Source organism: Musa acuminata, chromosome BXJ3-6 (genome assembly GCF_036884655.1).
Source record: "Musa acuminata AAA Group cultivar baxijiao chromosome BXJ3-6, Cavendish_Baxijiao_AAA, whole genome shotgun sequence".
Lineage (NCBI taxonomy): Eukaryota > Viridiplantae > Streptophyta > Magnoliopsida > Zingiberales > Musaceae > Musa > Musa acuminata.
The window spans coordinates 5,607,811-5,626,670 of record NC_088354.1 but is presented as its reverse complement, the minus strand read 5'-3'; the positions used below and the strand labels follow the sequence as shown (position 1 = coordinate 5,626,670).

Sequence of the window (18,860 nt, the reverse complement as noted above, 5' to 3'; positions counted from 1 at the left end):
GCTGCATGTCGCGCTTCTCCAAATATTTTGGACACATCTCCAATCATCCACGAGACATGGGACACGGAAGGTGTTGCGTCACGCGTCGGCACATCAGCGACGAGAGCAGGCAGGCCCCGTGGCCCACGTCTCGTCTCGTCGACTCCCGTGTTTGCTGGCTCAGCTAGGACACCAGATCCGTCGCACTTCTCCGTATGTTAGCAGGAAGTAATCCACTTCTTATAATCACTATGGATGTGGAAAACATTTCTCTTGTAATTATTCCTTGCAAGAATATTATGGCATTATTTAATTTATAGTCATAATTAGTAGTTAGACTGTCCGTATCGACGACTTCTTCTGTTTATGGCGAACATGAAGGCGATATGAGCATCTCATAATAGTGTATGAGCATCAATTGGTGGTTTGGTGTTCCCTTCTCCATCATCATCTTTAGGACCACAGTTCAAAGTAGATATCTAATCCTATTCCATTTCCTTTTTGTAATAATGTACCATTGTCCTTTATGCTACGCATGAGTTGTAGAATGGTGATAGAAACAATTTACAAATAATTTGTTGGTTTGATTGAAATAAATCGATGTAATTTATACTTTGGTTAATCGTCCACTTGACTTTCATTTCGAGTATTATCGTATTTGGAATAGAGGAGTCACTAACTATTCATGATTTAGATGAGAATTTTTTTAATTGATATTATTTATAATTTAATGTGATCAAATTTCATCATAAATTTAACTTAGTAAAATTGACTCTATATAACTTGTGTTTCGAGTATTACCATATTTAGAATGGAGGAATCAGTAAGTATTCATGATTCAGAAGAAATTTTCTCGAAGGCAAAATATATGTATTTGTGTCTCTTATCTCACTTTAATTTGAGGACATAAGATTTGATAGTTATATATGAAAGGATATGTCGCTTGGACAAATATCCTTTCGTGATAATATTGAGATATTTTTAGGCTCTATAAATAAAATTTTAAATCCTTAATTAATTCAGTTCAAAGTCCAACATAATTATTTTTTAATTTTAATATTTTTGATTATTTTATTTTGTTGCTTTGTTAAGTGAAAAAGACTAGTCAAGTCATTTCACAATTGTACTCATATGAGATATAATTCCAATTTAATCCTAAGATAAAAAATCTTGATCAATTCCTCATGCAAGATAATATTTTATCTTTCTAAACTTTATTATTTTATTAATTTCTTAATCGAAATCCGAATACATTTTACCCCGATATAAGACTCATCTAACAATCAAATTAATATATGCCCATAAGCATCTAAATCTCATAAGTGTTCATTTCATTTGTTTTGAATAATAGTAAACTTAAAAATATTGTTTTATATAACGTCACTTTATATCACAATAAGTTTTTTTATCATCTTTGATAGCTAACATGTTGTGTGTTCAGTAAATATACAATGACCCGATTGATCGAAAAATATCTTTTCGTTCTTCTCAATTATATATTTACATATGGCACATCAACTTTAATGTGGTGTTGATATATAACTAATGATTTCTTACACCCTTCTTAATTATATATTAAAATAGGATAGCATCATCTGACAACGATTTAAGAATCGTAAAATTAAGACGTTATTTGTGATAGCAAATAAAGATTTCCTCAACTGCACGTAAAAATCTCGTTGGACAATAAAAAAAAAATCTTCCCTTCCCACATATATAAATAAGACGTTATATTCAACTGTTTCATATTTAGTTTTCAACATCACAATTCAACTTATCAATTTGAGCAGCAATCTAACCTGGATAGAGCATCTCTCTCCCTGGCCAGAGATTTAGTGTTTTCTTACCACAATGACGGATGATTCTTCTTCATGGTTTTTTTATTAGCTTAAATTGGTTTTGAATGAGTCCCATAAGAGAAGTTCTTAGATCTCTGAATTATGTCTTCAATAAATATGGTCTAGAATGGGTTGTTTGTGTCCATGATCAAGATTTGAAACCCACAGCTTTCTTGTGTGTACAACTCACAGATCATCTTCCTAAATATTTTGATATGAGGGTTGATTGACTAAATAGAATAAAGCAGAAGTCTGACAGTGGAAGAACAAAGAACATAAATAATTGTTTGTTGTAGCTTGCAAACACGTTGATCTTTCCTACCGGAAGATGAACGGAAGCTTGTTCTTGATGATTGATAGCATAATGCCTTGAGATGAAGCTTGTCATATGCTTTATAATATTTCATCTTTGTAGTTCCAAGTACTACTCTTTCTCCTCAAATGCAGAACTTTCATGTCACACGTTCCAACACGAGGAAGACGACTTGCAAAGCACGGCCAAATCGCCGCTCGTCAACGGTACTGTTATTTCCTCTCCACTCTCCTCCCTGCGTCATTAACTATATCCCCTCCTCTTCCCTTCCACCATCTCGTCTCTTTCGCGTTCTCCAATCCAAAGGGGGAGATTGCCGAAGCTTCTGTCCCCTTGGGCATCGCGGAATCTTGGCGGGAGGAGAAAAGACAGCACCTTTTCATCATTCGAGGACTGAAATCAGAGAATGGCGGTGCGTTTTCGCCCCTTTGAGATGTTTTCGACCATCATGTTTGGCATTCTTGAGAAATCTGGAATTGGTTTCTTTTTGGCTTTGATGTGGTTTTGCTGGTGGTCTTTTCTTGGGAATCAAAGGTTTGGTGGGTTATTTGTAGCACTCTATCTGCTTGTTCTAATGTTTCTTTTAGTGGGAAATCTAATTGAGGTTTCTGCTCTCTTTGGTAGATGCATAAGAATTTTTTCTGCCTTCTTCCCATCTTTGGAGGCATATGAACCATCTTCTGCTTGTACTGTTTGTGTTGCCTTGATTGGTGTAAGCAACAGGTGTGCACAGAGATGTGCTTTTATGGATTTTGATGTTTGAATGTGGGAATGGTGAATTTCCCAATGTGGAGTGTTATAGAATCAAATATGATTTTATCCTGCTGTTATATTCACAATGCTTTCTGATAAAAGATGAAGCATTCTTCTTGGATTGCTTTGGACTGATTCATGCACCACAATTTCAAGTTGAGAAGGAATTGGTGGTAATAAGAACATTCTGATTAAGAGCACCAACCTGACATACTTGTGAATCATGACAAATGTTTTGATTTCCATGATTTCATATAAGATTATTTATCTCAGTTTGACATTTGGATCCAATAAAATCTTGCTATCACTTTGCTACATTAGATGTGATTGTGCATTTGGGACACCAAAGGGATATGTCTCAAAAAATTCTGTGTGATGAATTTGGTTCTATTTCATGGCGCAAAACATTTATCCTGCCTTTTACGATATGCATTTTGTGATTCTCTATCAAACTTGGCCTTTGATCGGAGAAGGTTTCGGTAGACCAAGGCATAAATCAGTAGCCACTTCATCTATTTTTTTATCTCTGTCACAATGACAAAGATATTTAGTGCATAATCCTTGAGAATTCTTTTCACGATCGATGTGCCAACTTCATTTTTTTTCTGGATAGAAATTGATCGGCTTCTGGCTTTATTTGGATGCAGCAACAAGCTCAAGTGCCTCAGTTCGGCAACTGGGAAACTGCTCAAGATGTCCCTCACACACAATGCTTCAATCATGCCCGGAGGAGAAAGAGTGGAAGAAATGCCACCAATCCGATTGATCCTAATGAAAGCTCAGAAGCTCATGCTAAAGCTACATCATCACCGGACCATGCAGCTCCATCTACAACTGAGTCCATTGCTGATACCACAAAACCCAAGGATGTAAATCCTTTGAAGACTAATGGTGGTAATTTTCGTCGAACCGCAACACCTCCTGTGCGCAAATCCCCTGCAAATCAAGCAATTTTTGGTGACAACCAGAAGAGGTTTCAGGGTAGAATAGCATCAGAAGTCACTCCAGGAAGAATCAGAAGAAACCTCTGCGATCGAGCAAATGCAACAGTAAGTGTTGTCTTTACTGATGAAGAAGTCTGAGAAACGTATGCTGAGATGAGTTGTTGCAGAGATGAGCAGGAAGCTAATGCTGTTTCTTTGGCTGGCAGCCTGACCATTATGTATTTGTGCCACCTTTCGCGGGATGGGATGAGAACGATCCAGCATCAGGCCAGAAGTATACTGAAGTCTTCAACAAAGTAGCTGATCAAAGAACTCCTGGAACTCCATTTAAGCTATCGCAACCGAGTTCTCTGAAGCAGAAAAGCACTGAACCTAAGGTCAGGATCTCTAATTGTTGGATCCAGCCATGATTTTATACCAGAAATATCCTATTTAAATTGCTCTTTAATCACATTTTCTTGTCAGATGACTACTCATCTTGATGGAAAAACTTGGCATGTTGTTTCATGGCCACATCTCATCATGCTCATATACTTGTATCAGCTGCACAAGAAATTGAAGATCTTCTGTGCTGCTTAATACATTAGTTTAATGTAAGCTTATATTCTTGTTTTTTCAGGGCTGTGGGTGCCTAAGCTGGATCTTTTGAGCTGAAGACTTCCTACCCTGGTGAGCATTTTTGGAGGTGCATGCAGAATTCTCCAGATAAGGCATGTCCAATGGAGATGGATGTGTTCTCAATATCTGTCTGTTTAGCATCTTATCATAATGTCATTGCATGTTTGTATGCAAGTTTGCATTTTCTTTTTCTTTTTCTTGTATCATGGCTGCTGCTTTACAAGCTTGTTGACCATTTTCTGGCGTTGACTTTGATGCTAAAATGAAGAAAGATGGTAACTCTTTTCCAGGAATTTCAGCTGAAGTGGCATATAAAGCTTATTTCAGAGGCATCAATAGAACCATCCACTGAAGTCAACCCAATAGAAAGATGCATACAAAAAGTCAATCCAAAAAGGTCAGAGGTGAACTTATTTTTTCCGCATAAAATGTGGATAACATCCGTTAACACACTAACATCAGTGGGTGTCGGCACGGGTACAATTGGGTCGGATGGGCCGAACACGTGTGTTGGCTGTCCATGAAGTAATTGTATTATACTGATGCGCCGAATGGGAAGCATAACCCCATCGAAAAATGTGAAGCACTTACCAGAAGTCACCCGCCGCGACACCACGCGCACTGTCGAACTCCCATCCTCGTGGGTCCCACCGTTGTTCTTTCTCCCGGTCCTCGTCCCGGCTGCCTCTCCCGACTCTTCAGCCTTCCATTTCCGCGCACGAACACACTCTGACCCTAACCACCTTCTCCGTCGCTCTCTTCCGTATCTCCGATGCCGCCCTTCTTCTCCCTTGCCGCCCTTCGCCTTCGCCCCCTCCCGCCGGTTTCCGCCGTCCTACGCCGCGCCCGCGCCCCCTTTCACGCCGGCTCCTTTGCCGCGCTCTCCTCCCGTGAGAAACCCCGTAGGCCCGCCCCCGATAAGAACGTCCTCAAGGCCAGGGACGTCGTCAAGGACCTCCCCTCCGCCACCTCCCCCCTCGACTCCGACGACGACCGCCGCCGCCACCTCCTCCCCTCCCAGGCCGTCGGCCTCGTCGCTGCCGCCCAGGCTAATTTCATGCGCGTCATCGTCGTGTCTGCCGGCGGGGAGCCCGAGAGCCGTGGATTCCTCGGGAGCGACCCCCGGGTGGGGCGGGAGCTGCTCTGCGTCGTCAGGGCTCTGCTCAAGAAGATCAAGAGGAGGGTCCTTGTCGGTGACAGGGTTCTCGTCGGTTCCATTGACTGGGCCGAACGGAGGGGGATGATCGAGGACGTATTTAAGAGGAGCTCTGTGATCTTGGACCCGCCGGTCGCCAATGTGAATCACCTACTGGTCCTCTTCTCGATGGATCAGCCAAAGCCGGAACCGTTCACGCTAACCCGGTTCTTGGTTGAGGCGGAGTCCACCGGGTTGCCGCTCACGTTGGCGATGAACAAATCGGATCTTGTTGGCGATGAGGTTTGGTCACCAGCTTGCTTTCTTATTCGATTTCTTTGGCTCGCCGGCTTGCATTCTCGATCGTTTTCTTCGGCCGATCATTGATTTTGAAGGTGAACTTGTTCTTGTGTGGCTTCGGATGCCATTCTTTGGTTGATTCGTCAGTAGCATGTCAGTCTGGTTGGTATTTTATTTTGGTGATTGGGGTTTATGTGGTATGGTAGTGTATAAAAATGAATTGAGCTTGGTGCTTAACAACAGAACTATTTTAGTTCAATGTGAATCTATTAGTTAATGAAACCTAAGGTAAAATCAATCTCAGTATATTGGTTCCAAAGCTAAAAAATGCCTCAAGTAAAATGAGACTACTAATAAAAGATTACAGCTACAGAGAACAAGTAAATTGGAATTAATCTATCGAATTGCATGATCTTTAGATGGCACAGTATTTAAAATTGGGCTAACCATAAACCACAAGAATAAATTCGATAGTTTAGACTAAAATTACATACAAATGGCAGGATGACTTATATACTGATCTAACATTCGGGCAATCTGTGTGGGAAAAGAGCAATAACAGCAGGAAAATGGACATGGATCTCCACCGAGTTTTTGAATTGTGTTAGAGTTGATGAAAAAGAGGAGTGCGTTGGTAAGGACTTTAAAGGGTAAAATACTGCCTAAACTGATATAAAAATGGGAGAGAGATAAAGATGCTACAGAGAATTGGATGGAGAACTTATAAGGTGACTATGCTTGAGATAGATGGGAGCCCTCTTTTTCATTAGTTCATTAGATACTGCTGATTAGAGCTTCGCCAAGACGACGGGAGATAAATGAACGAAAAAGAGTTTCCATTTACATAGTGGGGAACTAGGTTGGGTCTTGCATTTTCTTTATTGCTATATTACATAATCACCCTGTAGAAACAGCACAGGTGTGAAATATGCTTCTATTGCAGACTGTGGGAAGATGGCCTATTATGAAGCCAACTATAGCGATACAATTTGTTAAAACATGCTTGACACCTTCTATATATCTTTAATGTAAGATAGAAGGGTTCTGGAAAGGTCCTTTCATGTAGTTTATTATATAACTATTTGTAACTAATCCAAATACAAGCCTCTATTCTTTTTCTTTCCAGATTTAACATTTTCATGTACAACCCTAACTTGTTCTAGGTAAAAGTACTTAACAAAAAGCTTCATCATTTGGTATAGTTCAACTAGTCAGGATAGCGATCACCTTGTTTTCTTGAACTATCTAGTTTTTTGGATCATTTGAATTAGACATATAGGCTTGTTGTATGTTTCGTAAAGGGTGTGCTTTCCAGAAAATGTTATGTTTTGTAGTCATATTTGTGGTCTAAAAAACATTTGCTAGTTTACTGTAGTTTGGTTCATCTGTTTGGAGAGTTGATTTTTTTCGAGCAACATCTACTCATGCATTTGTTTTGGGTTAGAATTGTTTAATTTGCCTATATTTGGTGTGAGTTAGATTGTGTATTGAACTTTTCTTTCCGATTTTGTCCTTGGCCAATGGATAAGTTGAAACCACATACGAAAACTGCCATTCTTGTTTGGTGCAGGTAGCTTTGGTTGGACTTGGCCTTTTTTTAATTTCTACCATATTAAAAATATAAAAATTAAGTAAGTCCATAAAAAATTAACATAAAAAGGGTAAAGAGAGAAATTCATTCACTACAGGTCTTAGAGCATGAATTTTAATCTTTCATTGGTAAAATATCCTCAGTTTAATCTTCTTTAATGAGAATCTGGAATTGGCTATATTTTCTACGAATACTGTTAGTGTTAGAAGCACAATTAAATTTATTTTCTTCATATTTTAATTTTTATATTGTATTTTTTTTTAAAATTGAGATACTGAAATTTTTTGGCATGCTTACATATGTAGTTCATGTAAATATTATATTTTACAGTGAAATTGTTATTGAGATTTTAAGAAAGAAATATATTCATGATTCATAATCGATGATTTGGTTTGGAAGAAAGGGGGAAATGTTGTATGAAGATCTCAGGCATACCAGGTCTAAGTCTATTTCACAGGATTATGAGTGGTGGATGCTTTGGTGGTATGTCAAATTTTGAACGAAACAGAACTTGAAATTAGTTATAGAAATTAATCATAAAGACAACAGACTTTTTCTTGTTTGACCTAGGTATTCTGACAACTAAAATTACAAACTATTTTTAAAGATTATTTAATGCTGGTGAACATGATTTGGATGTAACAGTGACTTAACAACCATTGAGCATTTAGTAGTAACCAAGGTGTTCTGTTACCATTTTAACATGTAATTTTCAATCTTCTTCTTGTATGTTTGTTGCGAATATCTGTGAACATCTGTCTGTCAAACTTTGTTTCCTACCTTCTATTAAATGCCTAGACACTAGGCTAATTGGACATATGCCGGACATATGTTAGTTCAGGCTGGTTGCTTTTGTTGCAACATATGTTGCAAATAAAACACAGGTACAATGGTACTTAGAGTAATGTAACCCAGAGGTCTGCCTGTATATAATGTCTTGGAATAGTAATTTGGTGTTTTTTCTAGTGACTAGTTGTCCATTCTGTCCTCTCATGGCATTGCATCACTCAACAAGTGCAACTTTTTGTCTCATGATGGACGCTAAGTGGAAATTGCCTCTCGATGTCATACTGCTATTCTTTTAGTTTGAAAGGTAATTGACCTAAGACACATTAAAATGAAATTTTTGTTATGAAGTTGGGATTGATTTGCTCTCGTGCTATTGTTTGTGAACTCATTAGAAAGGATTGATTTTAGTGGCAGTCTTCCGATGAAAAGACATGTTGTTAATTGTTATGACTTATAACAAAGTACGTCTTTCATTCATTTGTGATTAAACCTATAAAGTATCACATTGAGTACCCTTGAATGTAAATTGACTTCTGTTTTACATTTTTATGTTGATTATTATGATTAATAATTACAAGGGCTGTAATATGAATTCAACATAGGTTTTTCATATATTATTTTAGAAATCGATCATTGCATGAATGTGTAGTATATCATGTTTCTTGGATGCAGACTTTATCTGCCTGGAAAGAAAGGCTACATGGATGGGGCTATAAGCCACTATTCTGCAGTGTTGATCAGAAATCTGGATTAGCTGCTCTTGAAGACAGACTGAAAAGGCAAACGACTGTAGTTGTTGGTCCAAGTGGTGTTGGGAAGTCCAGCCTTATCAATTCCTTGAGGCTCACCCTGAACATTTCTGATGAAGAGAAAATAAATAAGTTTCTTGAGCATGTACGTATATTTAAAAGACTACTTTTAAATATTTTTTATGCATTACATATTTGTTGTTGATCCAACTTTCTGTTTGTATTAAATGGGGATTCTTGTCTGTTACACATACCTTGTAAATTTCATGAGGTGTAGGAATGAATTTTGATTAGCTGATTTTAAGCATGTATAACATACATGACAGTGATTAGGCTTCTCATTTGACTGTTTTATCTAGAACTTTACTTTTCAATCTATCCATGTATATGATTAATTAATTTATAGTGTTATCATTAGAGGATAGCTCTTCATTTATATTACAGTTTACATAATCATTATATTGAAAACTTATTTTTTTGCATCAATTGGTCAGTACGAAAGAAGTAAGTGGCTAGGAGAACAGCGTGTTGGCAATGTGTCTAAAAGCGGCAGAGGAAAGCAGACAACACGACATGTTTCTTTACTTCCACAATCTGGTGGAGGCTACCTTGCTGATACTCCTGGCTTTAACCAGCCGAGTTTGTTGAAAGTTACAAAGAAATCTCTTGCAGAAACATTTCCAGAGGTTTTGTCTAATTTGCATACTGTCATTCTCTCAATTGTTTCTTCGTAATCATAATGCTCGATGCGCTATCATTTTTTTGATGTCTTCAGATCAGACAGGTGCTTAGTGCTAGTGAACCCCTGAAATGTGCATTTAATGACTGCTTACACCTTGGCGAACCTGGATGCATTGTCAAGGCAGACTGGGAAAGATATCCATACTATGTGCAGTTGCTTGACGAGATCAGAATCAGAGAGGAATTCCAGTTACGGACAATAGGAACAAAGAGAGAAAGTGATGTGAGGTAAGATTAAGATAAAAGAGGTCAATTTGTTTATGAATGTATACAAGTCTAACACTCATTCGTTATGAGTTGCACGTTCATCTCAGTGATCTAGACAGAGTCTCAATTGATTTATATTGGTTGATTGATAGGAAATTACTGTGACTAACACTTAGAACTATGACCACTCATTTTGATGTGTCAAATAGGATTGTTCGTATAATGGTATTGAAATCTGCACCACCACATTTAGTGAGAGAATATATGATTCATTATTCACGAGTGATTGGGTGGATATATTGAAGGTCAATGTCAATGTACAAATTGTGATATTAATACTTGCGAAACAAGATGAAGTAAGCTGAACTTTTGCAGGTACAAGGTGCGTGAGATGGGTGTCAAACAAGCAGAACCACGACTTGAGCTTAAAAGGCACAGGAGGATATCAAGGAAGCGTCTCAACCAGTCTATACTAGATGATCTCAGTGATCTTGATGAACTCGAGGACTACTAGTCAGATGCTGAGGGAAGTGCTAGATGAGGCTGGATTCAGATAGATCTAAATGAAAGTCCAGGAAGGCCATTGCCACAAGTCCATTTTGTGTAAATACTAAATAGTGGGACTAGGACAATGCCTTTTGTATATCTTCTGTTCTGTTGTAGCCTTGTGGTGATTAGCAACTACGACTGTAGGACACTTACTCTGCTTACAAAATAATATTGCACATGAAAAAAATTTTCCCGCAACGCACGGTATATCTTAAACTTAAACAAAGCGGCACAGGTTAAAAAAACAGTGATTTCATTTCTAGTTTGTTTTTTGCAGTTTATCAGAGTTTATGCTCCAGTTATGCTGCAGGTGGTATATGATCAAATACTTAAAAGAGGAGACAAGTTTTATGGTATGATGAAGAAACTCATGTACATCGCTATGCTTATCTGATGTGAAGTTGTGATACTTGGGGTTCAACCTTTGGCAGATGTTTCCCCTTTTTTATGACTTTGTAGCACTGGATTATGAATGTCCTTGTTACACTCCTGCATTCTGAGACCACACTTTGTTTGTCTTCTGAAACTTTGATACAGTGTGTATGATTGTTCTCTTGTTCATTAACTATGGGGTTAATTAACTATGTTTTGTGTACTTATGTTTTAGGTGCACTCATGTCTGGTTTGATGTGTTTGCTGAGCTGCTCACAAACACATCCAAAAAAGAAAACAGAAATAGAGACTGAGATATTTAACACAATTAGGAAGAACGAAGCAACATAAGATGTTTTTTTATATATAGTTCATTGCCAATGGATATTCACATAAAAAAAGACATGAGAAATGGTTATTGAAGTCTTATTAAGCGAACATCCAAAGCCATCTTCTTTATTCTCTCCTCTGATCAAGTAACTGCATGTTCTTGAGCAAAGATGGAAAGCCAGCCCTCAGCCTCCTTTCAATTCAAAGCCCTGCAACCTCTGCAAACCCAATGGAATACATACAGTAAACAACTAGTCACAGGCAAGAGTAAAAAGTAATAGTAAGTAGGATGGGTGGATGTACAGAAGAAAAGATGTGTTCTTACTTCCACATTTTCCCTTGGGGACAGGTTTGCCACAGCGTTCGGCAACATAGACAGCCTTCTTCAAGCTAATCTTCTTTTCGATCCCTGGGGGGATGTTTTTGCAGAGACATGGCACATCCACCTTTTTGATCTCAGCGCAACAAGTCTTGGAGGGCTTGATTTGTGGCCCTTTGATCTTCACATACTTACCACACTCCTTCACTAGCTTCGAAAGGTTTGCTCCGCAGATCTGTGCTTGTGCAGGAGAAATCAGGAGGAATGCTGCAACCATGGCCAAGACCAACAGGGACAAGGGAAGCCTGCGTGCTGCCATCTTTGCGGACTCTCGAACACCAACCTCGAATCACGTCTTGTGGATAGCTGAGTCGAACCGAGTTGGGGAGACTTTATAGCATTCCGGGGGTGTAGTAGGGGGAGATTTTGCTGGCTACGAGTATCCAAACCTGCCAAAGAACAAAGAACACACATTGATTGCATGATATATTTTTAAGGGACGCAAATAATGATTCATGAGATATTTCAGTGATTAAGTGATTACCATAGTGAAAACTTCCTTTTCTGAATTTTCCTACACTTGGGAGGCTTTTTTGGCGGTGCCATAAGCATTTAAGAGTTGATTTGTTTCCGTATGTGTAGATATTTCTACGAGAATAAAGAGTTTATTTTACTGAATATGATCGAGAAATGAGAAGCAAACATTATCTATTGGGCATCATCTCTATCTCTAGAAAGAAATTAAATAAGCCAAGAATGAATATTACACTTTTCATTTGTTTTGGTGTGCACACACCAAATCTCTCAGGAAAAATGGAACATTAGTGATCATATTGAACATTTGTGTTGAGCGAATCCCCCAACCTGAGAGTGGATATGTTATATTCATCCATCTCTCTCTCTCTCTCTCTCTCTCTCTCTCTCTCTCATGATATGATATGATATATTCATGCATCTCTCTCTCTTGAGATGCATTTAAGTGCGTTCACTAATGTAAACGACAAGAACTTTGTATTCTTCGTCATCAATTTTCAGGGCCACGGAGAAGGAAGGATATGCGAGAAGTAAAAAGGATGATGAGGTGGATATTTTTCTTTTGAGAAACAAAATTGGCAAAGCATGGGATGAAAAGAAAGAGGAAAAAAAAAAAGGGATGACATGAAAAAAATAAAAGGTATATTTATTAAATTTATAATTAATTGATTTAATGATCCATTAATTCGAGTCTCCGATTCGATCAAGATGATACATACTTATGTCGTATGTATCACGGAGAACAAATTTAGTAATTTTTCTCTAATTCAAATCAATATTTATAAATTATAAAAATATATTCAATATTATAATTTTTTTAATTATATTTAAAAATATCATTAAAATATTTATAGTTTTATCAAGATGAGATGAGTTAATTGATATATTATCGTCTCATTTCTTGTGTATATCAATCTTTACTAAAGGTGTTCTTGGTATCTTAATATAAAATTATTATTATTCTTAGCTAATTAGAATTATCTTCTAGTTAGTTATCTTTAGTATTTTAGTCTTTTCACTTTAAAAAATTATATTGACATCTCTATAATTACAAAAATAAAAAATCTAGATTTATTTATCGTGACGTTATCAGTTTTATCAATGAAAATAGGAAAACAAAATATAAATGAGTAATTTTAACATTTCAATTAGTGGTGATAGATGACGATATTCTTGGAAGCCACGAGTGATTGTTGTAGATAAAAAGAGCAACGACGAGAAGTGAGGGCTACTTTGTACCTACGTTAATACCGACGTAATTATCAAATGACGAAAGGGCTACCAATGCAGATATCGATCGACGTTGCTCGGTAATTGTATTGACATCAACGCAGATACAGAACGATGTTGTTCAATATCTACATATGTGGTCCTTTCATCTACATATGTTAACGCTGAAGCAGATACAGAGCGGTGCTATTCGGTAACTGTATTGACATCAACGCAGATGCAGAACAACGTTGTTCAACATCTACATCTGTGGTCCTTTCATCGCTTGACAATTACGTTAACGCTGAAGCAGTACATAGCAGTGCTGCTCGCAATTGTGTCGACATCGATGTAGATGTGGAGTGGCCAATTAAATGATATCACTCTGCATTTGCATCAGCGTCAACATAATTATCGAGTGATAAAAGGGTCATTAATATAGATGTTGAGCGATGCCGCTCTGCATTTACGTCGACATCGATGAAGTTGCTGAGTGGCGTTGCTCGGTATCTATATTGGCGACCCTTTATTGCTTGTAACTATGTTGGCATCAATGTAGATGTAAAACGACCCTCACCTCTTATGTCGTTTTCCTCATCCATAATAACCACCGGTGTCACTATCTATTATCACAAATTGAAATATTAAAATTAATTTTTTTTATTTTTATATTTTTGGTAGGGATTGAGATAGTAAATGTAGCTAATTATAGAAGTAATATGTAATTAGTCCTAAGAAGTTTTGTTATTAAGTTAATGTTCAAATGTTCAATGGTTAGTATCTATGCTTTAGCTTCGACTCCACCTGAATATCTAAAAATATTCACATGTGAATAAAAAAAATTAATTTTTTTCTTTTAAAAAATATCTTCTTATGACTCTATTCATTAGCTCTAAGTAGATGTATTTGAGCTTAAACTAGTCTTTTATCTCACTTGTAGCCTCTCATTCTAAAGAACTCAAGCAATTCAAGACTTTAACAAGTATTTTGGGCTATGGGAACACTTTTTTTCCATGTTCTTTATATTCACAAGATTGCAAAGCTTATGCAAACAAAGAAACACAACAATGGAAACCTCAATTCCAGTGTAGATTAAGTAAAACATGTTGAATCATAACAATCAATTCCAATGATATTTAATAGGATACAAAACCACAACATTTTTCTAGCACTTTTCTTCTAACAATCAATTAGTCATATCTTTATGTAGTCACAACTTACCCTAACTCATCAGTAACAATTGTAAATGGAAGGTGACCTCCATGTCCATATTTAAAATAGATATTATTTTTTTCTTAAAATTAAAAGAAATTTTCATTGCATCAGATTACATTCGTATATGATACTCACATGTAAATTCAAGATTCGGATATATCACTTTGTATAATAATAATAATGCATTAACCAATCCGGATAACATAACAAAAACTAAAACAAACATTATTACACATTATGGGATTGTATACAAATTATTAGACAAATAAAAAATTCTTTTAACTTTTTTAGACACATTATGGGATTGTATACTAAAACAAACATTGTACATTTTATTAAACAAATCAAAAGATAAAAAAAATTCTTAAACTTTTTTATTCTCTCGATACTTTGGTCTCATGTCAAGTTGATGATGGGATTGTATACTCTATAAATCCAATAAAACTAATAAATAATTAACCATATAAAAGAATTTAAAAATAATAATAATAATCAGATTGTATATATGACATGGACTCGATGCTCTGATTTATCACTTGTAGGAAGGATAATGTACTAATCAATCTGATTAACATTATTAGACACACATCTACATCTATTAAGCGAATCAAAAGATAAAAAATCCTTCAACTTTCTTATTCTCTCCTTTCGTCTCATGTCAAGCCGATGAGATGATGGGATTCTATACACTCTGCAAAACCAATAAAAACAGTAAACACTTAACCGTACAAAAGATTGGATGGATATCCATTAGACATATTCTTACTTGCACATTTACTTTTTGTATCTCTTTAAATGTTCCGTGTAATCTTAATTTACTTACAGAAAGCAATTTAAGGATAGGCTACTTACTAGGAGTTCAAGGTGTGTTTTAACTTGACAGGCAGGGCTATCTATGGCCTCGAGATTCTAAAGAGCTCATGCAAACAAGAAACATAACATTTTGGAAACCTCGGTTCCACTTTAGATTAATCTCTAACACATTATCAATCATAACAATCAAAACCAATAAGATTTAACAGAATACAAAACTGCTCGAGAAGTTATGTCTCCGCGACCTTAAACCATGTCAAAACCAAGTACTCTTCTTCAGTACTTTTCTGCCAGTCTAGCAGTGACTGCTCTAAGTTTGGAGTAGACCTTGCCGGCTGGTGATCCCAGTATAAGGCTACATAGAGAATCTCTAGCGACCTTTATGTTCAAGAAAGACCCGAGGATGTGGATCTTGGTATCCGCAATCACGATACGGGTCCTTGTAGAATTTTCAATAGCAAACTTGGTCTTGCCTCCCTTCCCGGACAGCCTGCCGATAGCACGAGAAAGGTGTTCTCCCCGTAGCGTCTTCACATCCTTGATCTCGAAAGAGTCCACGTAAAGATCGTCCAGGCGTAGCAGAGCAAGGGCATCGGCAACATCAAATCCAAGCATGAAAGCATGAACAAAGTCGGCACATTTTTGCAGGTTACTGACATCTGGAGTATCTGCTCTTGTTTTAAGTTCCACCTTCCTTGCCTATAGGATATAAAGGGATTCACAAGAAGAAAAAAAAAACTAACATGAACAATACTTTCAAAGGAGAAACTCGTATATGCATGGTCCAAGAAAGATTAATTGTCGGGAACAAAGTTAATCAACAAAGGAAACAAATATTTCAGCCTCCGCAAAACACCAAGCACTATCAAGGAAGAGTGTCTTTTGTCATCAAACAAGATTACATGGAACAAAATAAACAAATTTACTTTCTTTAATGCAATCAATTCAACAAAAACCGCATATGGATGTTTTATTTGTAGTTAACAATAACATATTTCAAATCCAATATCTCAACCAAATTACTTCACAGATCATTTTTTCTCAAAAGAATAAACAAAGCATTGATCAGCACAAACATGCATATGAAGTTCATAGAGGGTTTCACTAAACCAAGTTCTGTAATCCAGATCATTAAAAAGGAAATTACACAATTTATTTTGAAATCCAATATCTCAACCAATTTTTTTCTAGAAGCATTCTTTCTCAAAAAGAAAAAAAAAGTGTTGATCAGCACAAACATTCATATGAAGTTCAAAGAGGTTTTATAAAACCAAATTCTGTAATCCAAATCTTTCAAAGGAAACTATGCGCCTAAGATATTTAGATATTCATCAAACTGTAGCTCAAGAAATCCTCCTAGGGACTTTTTTCAGTACAAAATAGTAAATACTGAGTCATCATTTGGCTACAGCAGAGCAGATTTATGGGACACAATTGCTATTAAGAAAGTCACATACTAAATAAATATTACGTTTGCTTACACTATTTTAAGCAAGATCTATCACATTTATGAATACAAGACCCACGCCCTTGAAAAACTAAAGGTTAAAACATACAATACTCTGAACATGCGAACATCGATGCAGTAGATCGTAATGAATGCCACTTAGATTTCATAAAAATAGCATATATTTGCACACAAAGAATATGAAAGTGCATCTATTTTCACTGAAATTAGCATCACAAAACTTCACATTACAGTAACCAGTTCAACATAACAAACATCTAGATGGAGACCAACAAATTTTGGTAGCTTAGTTGATGCTGTTCATAACGGTTTCTTTTAATATAAATTTGAGAAATAAATTATAGGAAATTGTCAATATAGTGAAAGTAACAGAAAAAAAAATGTTAAATGAGAATTAGACACTTCCAAAGCCTGTTTGGAAGACAAAAAAAAGAGATTATATCAATTTTCAGTGGGATTAGCTTTTTCTCAAGAATTTACAGCAACAACTATCAATTTACAAGAAGATACAAGTTGTTTAACATAAGACACCTCCAAAATAGAGATTGGTGAATTTGGTTGCTTAGTTGATGCTGTATGTGACTGTTCTTTGTATATAAATTTAAGATGGATCGAAGACGAAAATGTCTAAACAGGACGAGTAACATAGGAAGATCAAATTCTCTTAAATAATATGAATTGAACATACCTAAGTGAAATAAGCTTGACTAATTAATGAATAGCTGGAGTACTATGATCAACCAACCAAGATTGGCAAAGTTGGCCAAAATAAACCTCAAAGTAAAGAAAAGGTTTCAGAGTCTTCTAAATAAACTCAGCTGATCTCACCCAAACCTGAAAGCAGGAATACCATAAAAGCCAAATAATCATATCTTGTAAGATGCAATCAAATTCTGATGCAGCCAAATGGTAAGCTGAAGGACTGCATTAACTCTTGTTTGTTTAAATTGTCTGGGTTGTTTAAATTGTTTGTTTAAGTATTGTAGCACAAAAGATAGTCAGATGTGGAACCTGAAACATCATCATGAACCTATACATAATTACATAGAAATTGACAAAGGCACAAACTTGAAGCTCCAAGTCTGTTTCTTCCTGCTATCACTTAATTACAAATTCATTTAATTAGATTTATATGCCTCGAGATGAATACTGTGCTACTATTCAACTAATGCAAGGAGAAGAACAACATAAAAATCTTAACCGCAAGAAGTAAAAGATACCGAAAGGGGATCACAACACCGTTCTCAGAAATTTTACTTGGCCGCTAAAGAAAACAAAGAAGACTCGATGATCATTAAGTTCACTCGTAACATAACATAAGATAAAGATAATCATTCATATTCGTATCCAACACGTTCTTCAGATTGCAGAGAAGCAATAATTTTCAGGCTAATCGTTTCCGCAACAAAGCCAGCATACCAATTAATGCATAAAACTAGAAGGGATCCACTTTTCTGACAACTGCAGAACCTCAAATTAGATATCCGATTCGATTAATAGACGACTAATCTACTGGCGGCGGGGAGAAGACGGTGATCAAACCTTAAGGTTCATCCTGATGTCGATCTTCATCTGCTCATAGATAGGGGTGTAGATCTCCATCCAGCAGCGCTTGAGCGGCGCGTAACGGTGGGTCGGGACCCCCACCTTCCGGAACTGGATCTTCCCGTCGGACATGTCGTGCGGCTTCAGAGCCTCGAACTGGGGCCGGAGCACGGCCGCGGGAGCGGGAGCGGTGGCCTTCTCGATCTCCATGGCCGAAGCGGCCGCTTCGCTCGACGCCATGAACAAGAAACCTCCTCTGAGGGTATGCTACGACGTCGGCGAGAGAAAGCGAAAGACAGATTAGGGTTTCAAGAATGCTGCTGTTATAGGAATTGGCACGCGCGTGTGATGACGGAGTTCGCATGACACCGTCCCAAACGTGACACTTCGGACGGTGGATCGCTGAACTGTTCCCAAATCCAACGGCCTTAATCAAAGAGAGTTGGATCCTTATTGACCCAATGAGCGGACAATTGTAATTCTCCATCGGACCGTTCATTTTGCTCGATCTCACGTCTCAACCGTCCATTCTGCCACGGTTGAGAGTGG

General features: G+C 37.0%; 4 protein-coding genes across 4 annotated transcripts; 2 read left to right on the top strand and 2 right to left on the bottom strand.

Moving 5' to 3' along the window:
* Positions 1–1,827: 1,827 nt before the first annotated feature.
* On the top strand, positions 1,828–4,724 carry LOC135582183 (RPM1-interacting protein 4-like). The gene is made up of 4 exons (XM_065153655.1): positions 1,828–2,542; positions 3,531–3,932; positions 4,034–4,204; positions 4,447–4,724. Exons 1-4 carry the CDS (start codon positions 2,537–2,539, stop codon positions 4,474–4,476), a joined length of 609 nt encoding a protein of 202 aa, XP_065009727.1. The 5' UTR covers positions 1,828–2,536; the 3' UTR covers positions 4,477–4,724.
* A 300-nt stretch (positions 4,725–5,024) lies between these two features.
* On the top strand, positions 5,025–10,704 carry LOC103987121 (small ribosomal subunit biogenesis GTPase RsgA 1, mitochondrial). Its single transcript, XM_009405327.3, has 5 exons — positions 5,025–5,883; positions 8,933–9,154; positions 9,504–9,695; positions 9,785–9,978; positions 10,333–10,704. The coding sequence occupies exons 1-5, from the start codon at positions 5,218–5,220 to the stop codon at positions 10,469–10,471; spliced, it is 1,413 nt and encodes a 470-aa protein (XP_009403602.1). The 5' UTR covers positions 5,025–5,217; the 3' UTR covers positions 10,472–10,704.
* Positions 10,705–11,409: 705 nt separating this feature from the next.
* On the bottom strand, positions 11,410–11,846 carry LOC103988260 (male-cone protein 1-like). The gene is made up of 2 exons (XM_009406810.3): positions 11,534–11,846; positions 11,410–11,426 (listed from the first exon to the last, which is right to left on the bottom strand). The coding sequence occupies exons 1-2, from the start codon at positions 11,844–11,846 to the stop codon at positions 11,410–11,412; spliced, it is 330 nt and encodes a 109-aa protein (XP_009405085.2).
* Positions 11,847–15,421: 3,575 nt separating this feature from the next.
* LOC103987120 (uncharacterized) lies at positions 15,422–18,622 on the bottom strand. The gene is made up of 2 exons (XM_009405326.3): positions 18,309–18,622; positions 15,422–15,997 (listed from the first exon to the last, which is right to left on the bottom strand). The coding sequence occupies exons 1-2, from the start codon at positions 18,549–18,551 to the stop codon at positions 15,575–15,577; spliced, it is 666 nt and encodes a 221-aa protein (XP_009403601.2). The 5' UTR covers positions 18,552–18,622; the 3' UTR covers positions 15,422–15,574.
* Positions 18,623–18,860: the final 238 nt, after the last annotated feature.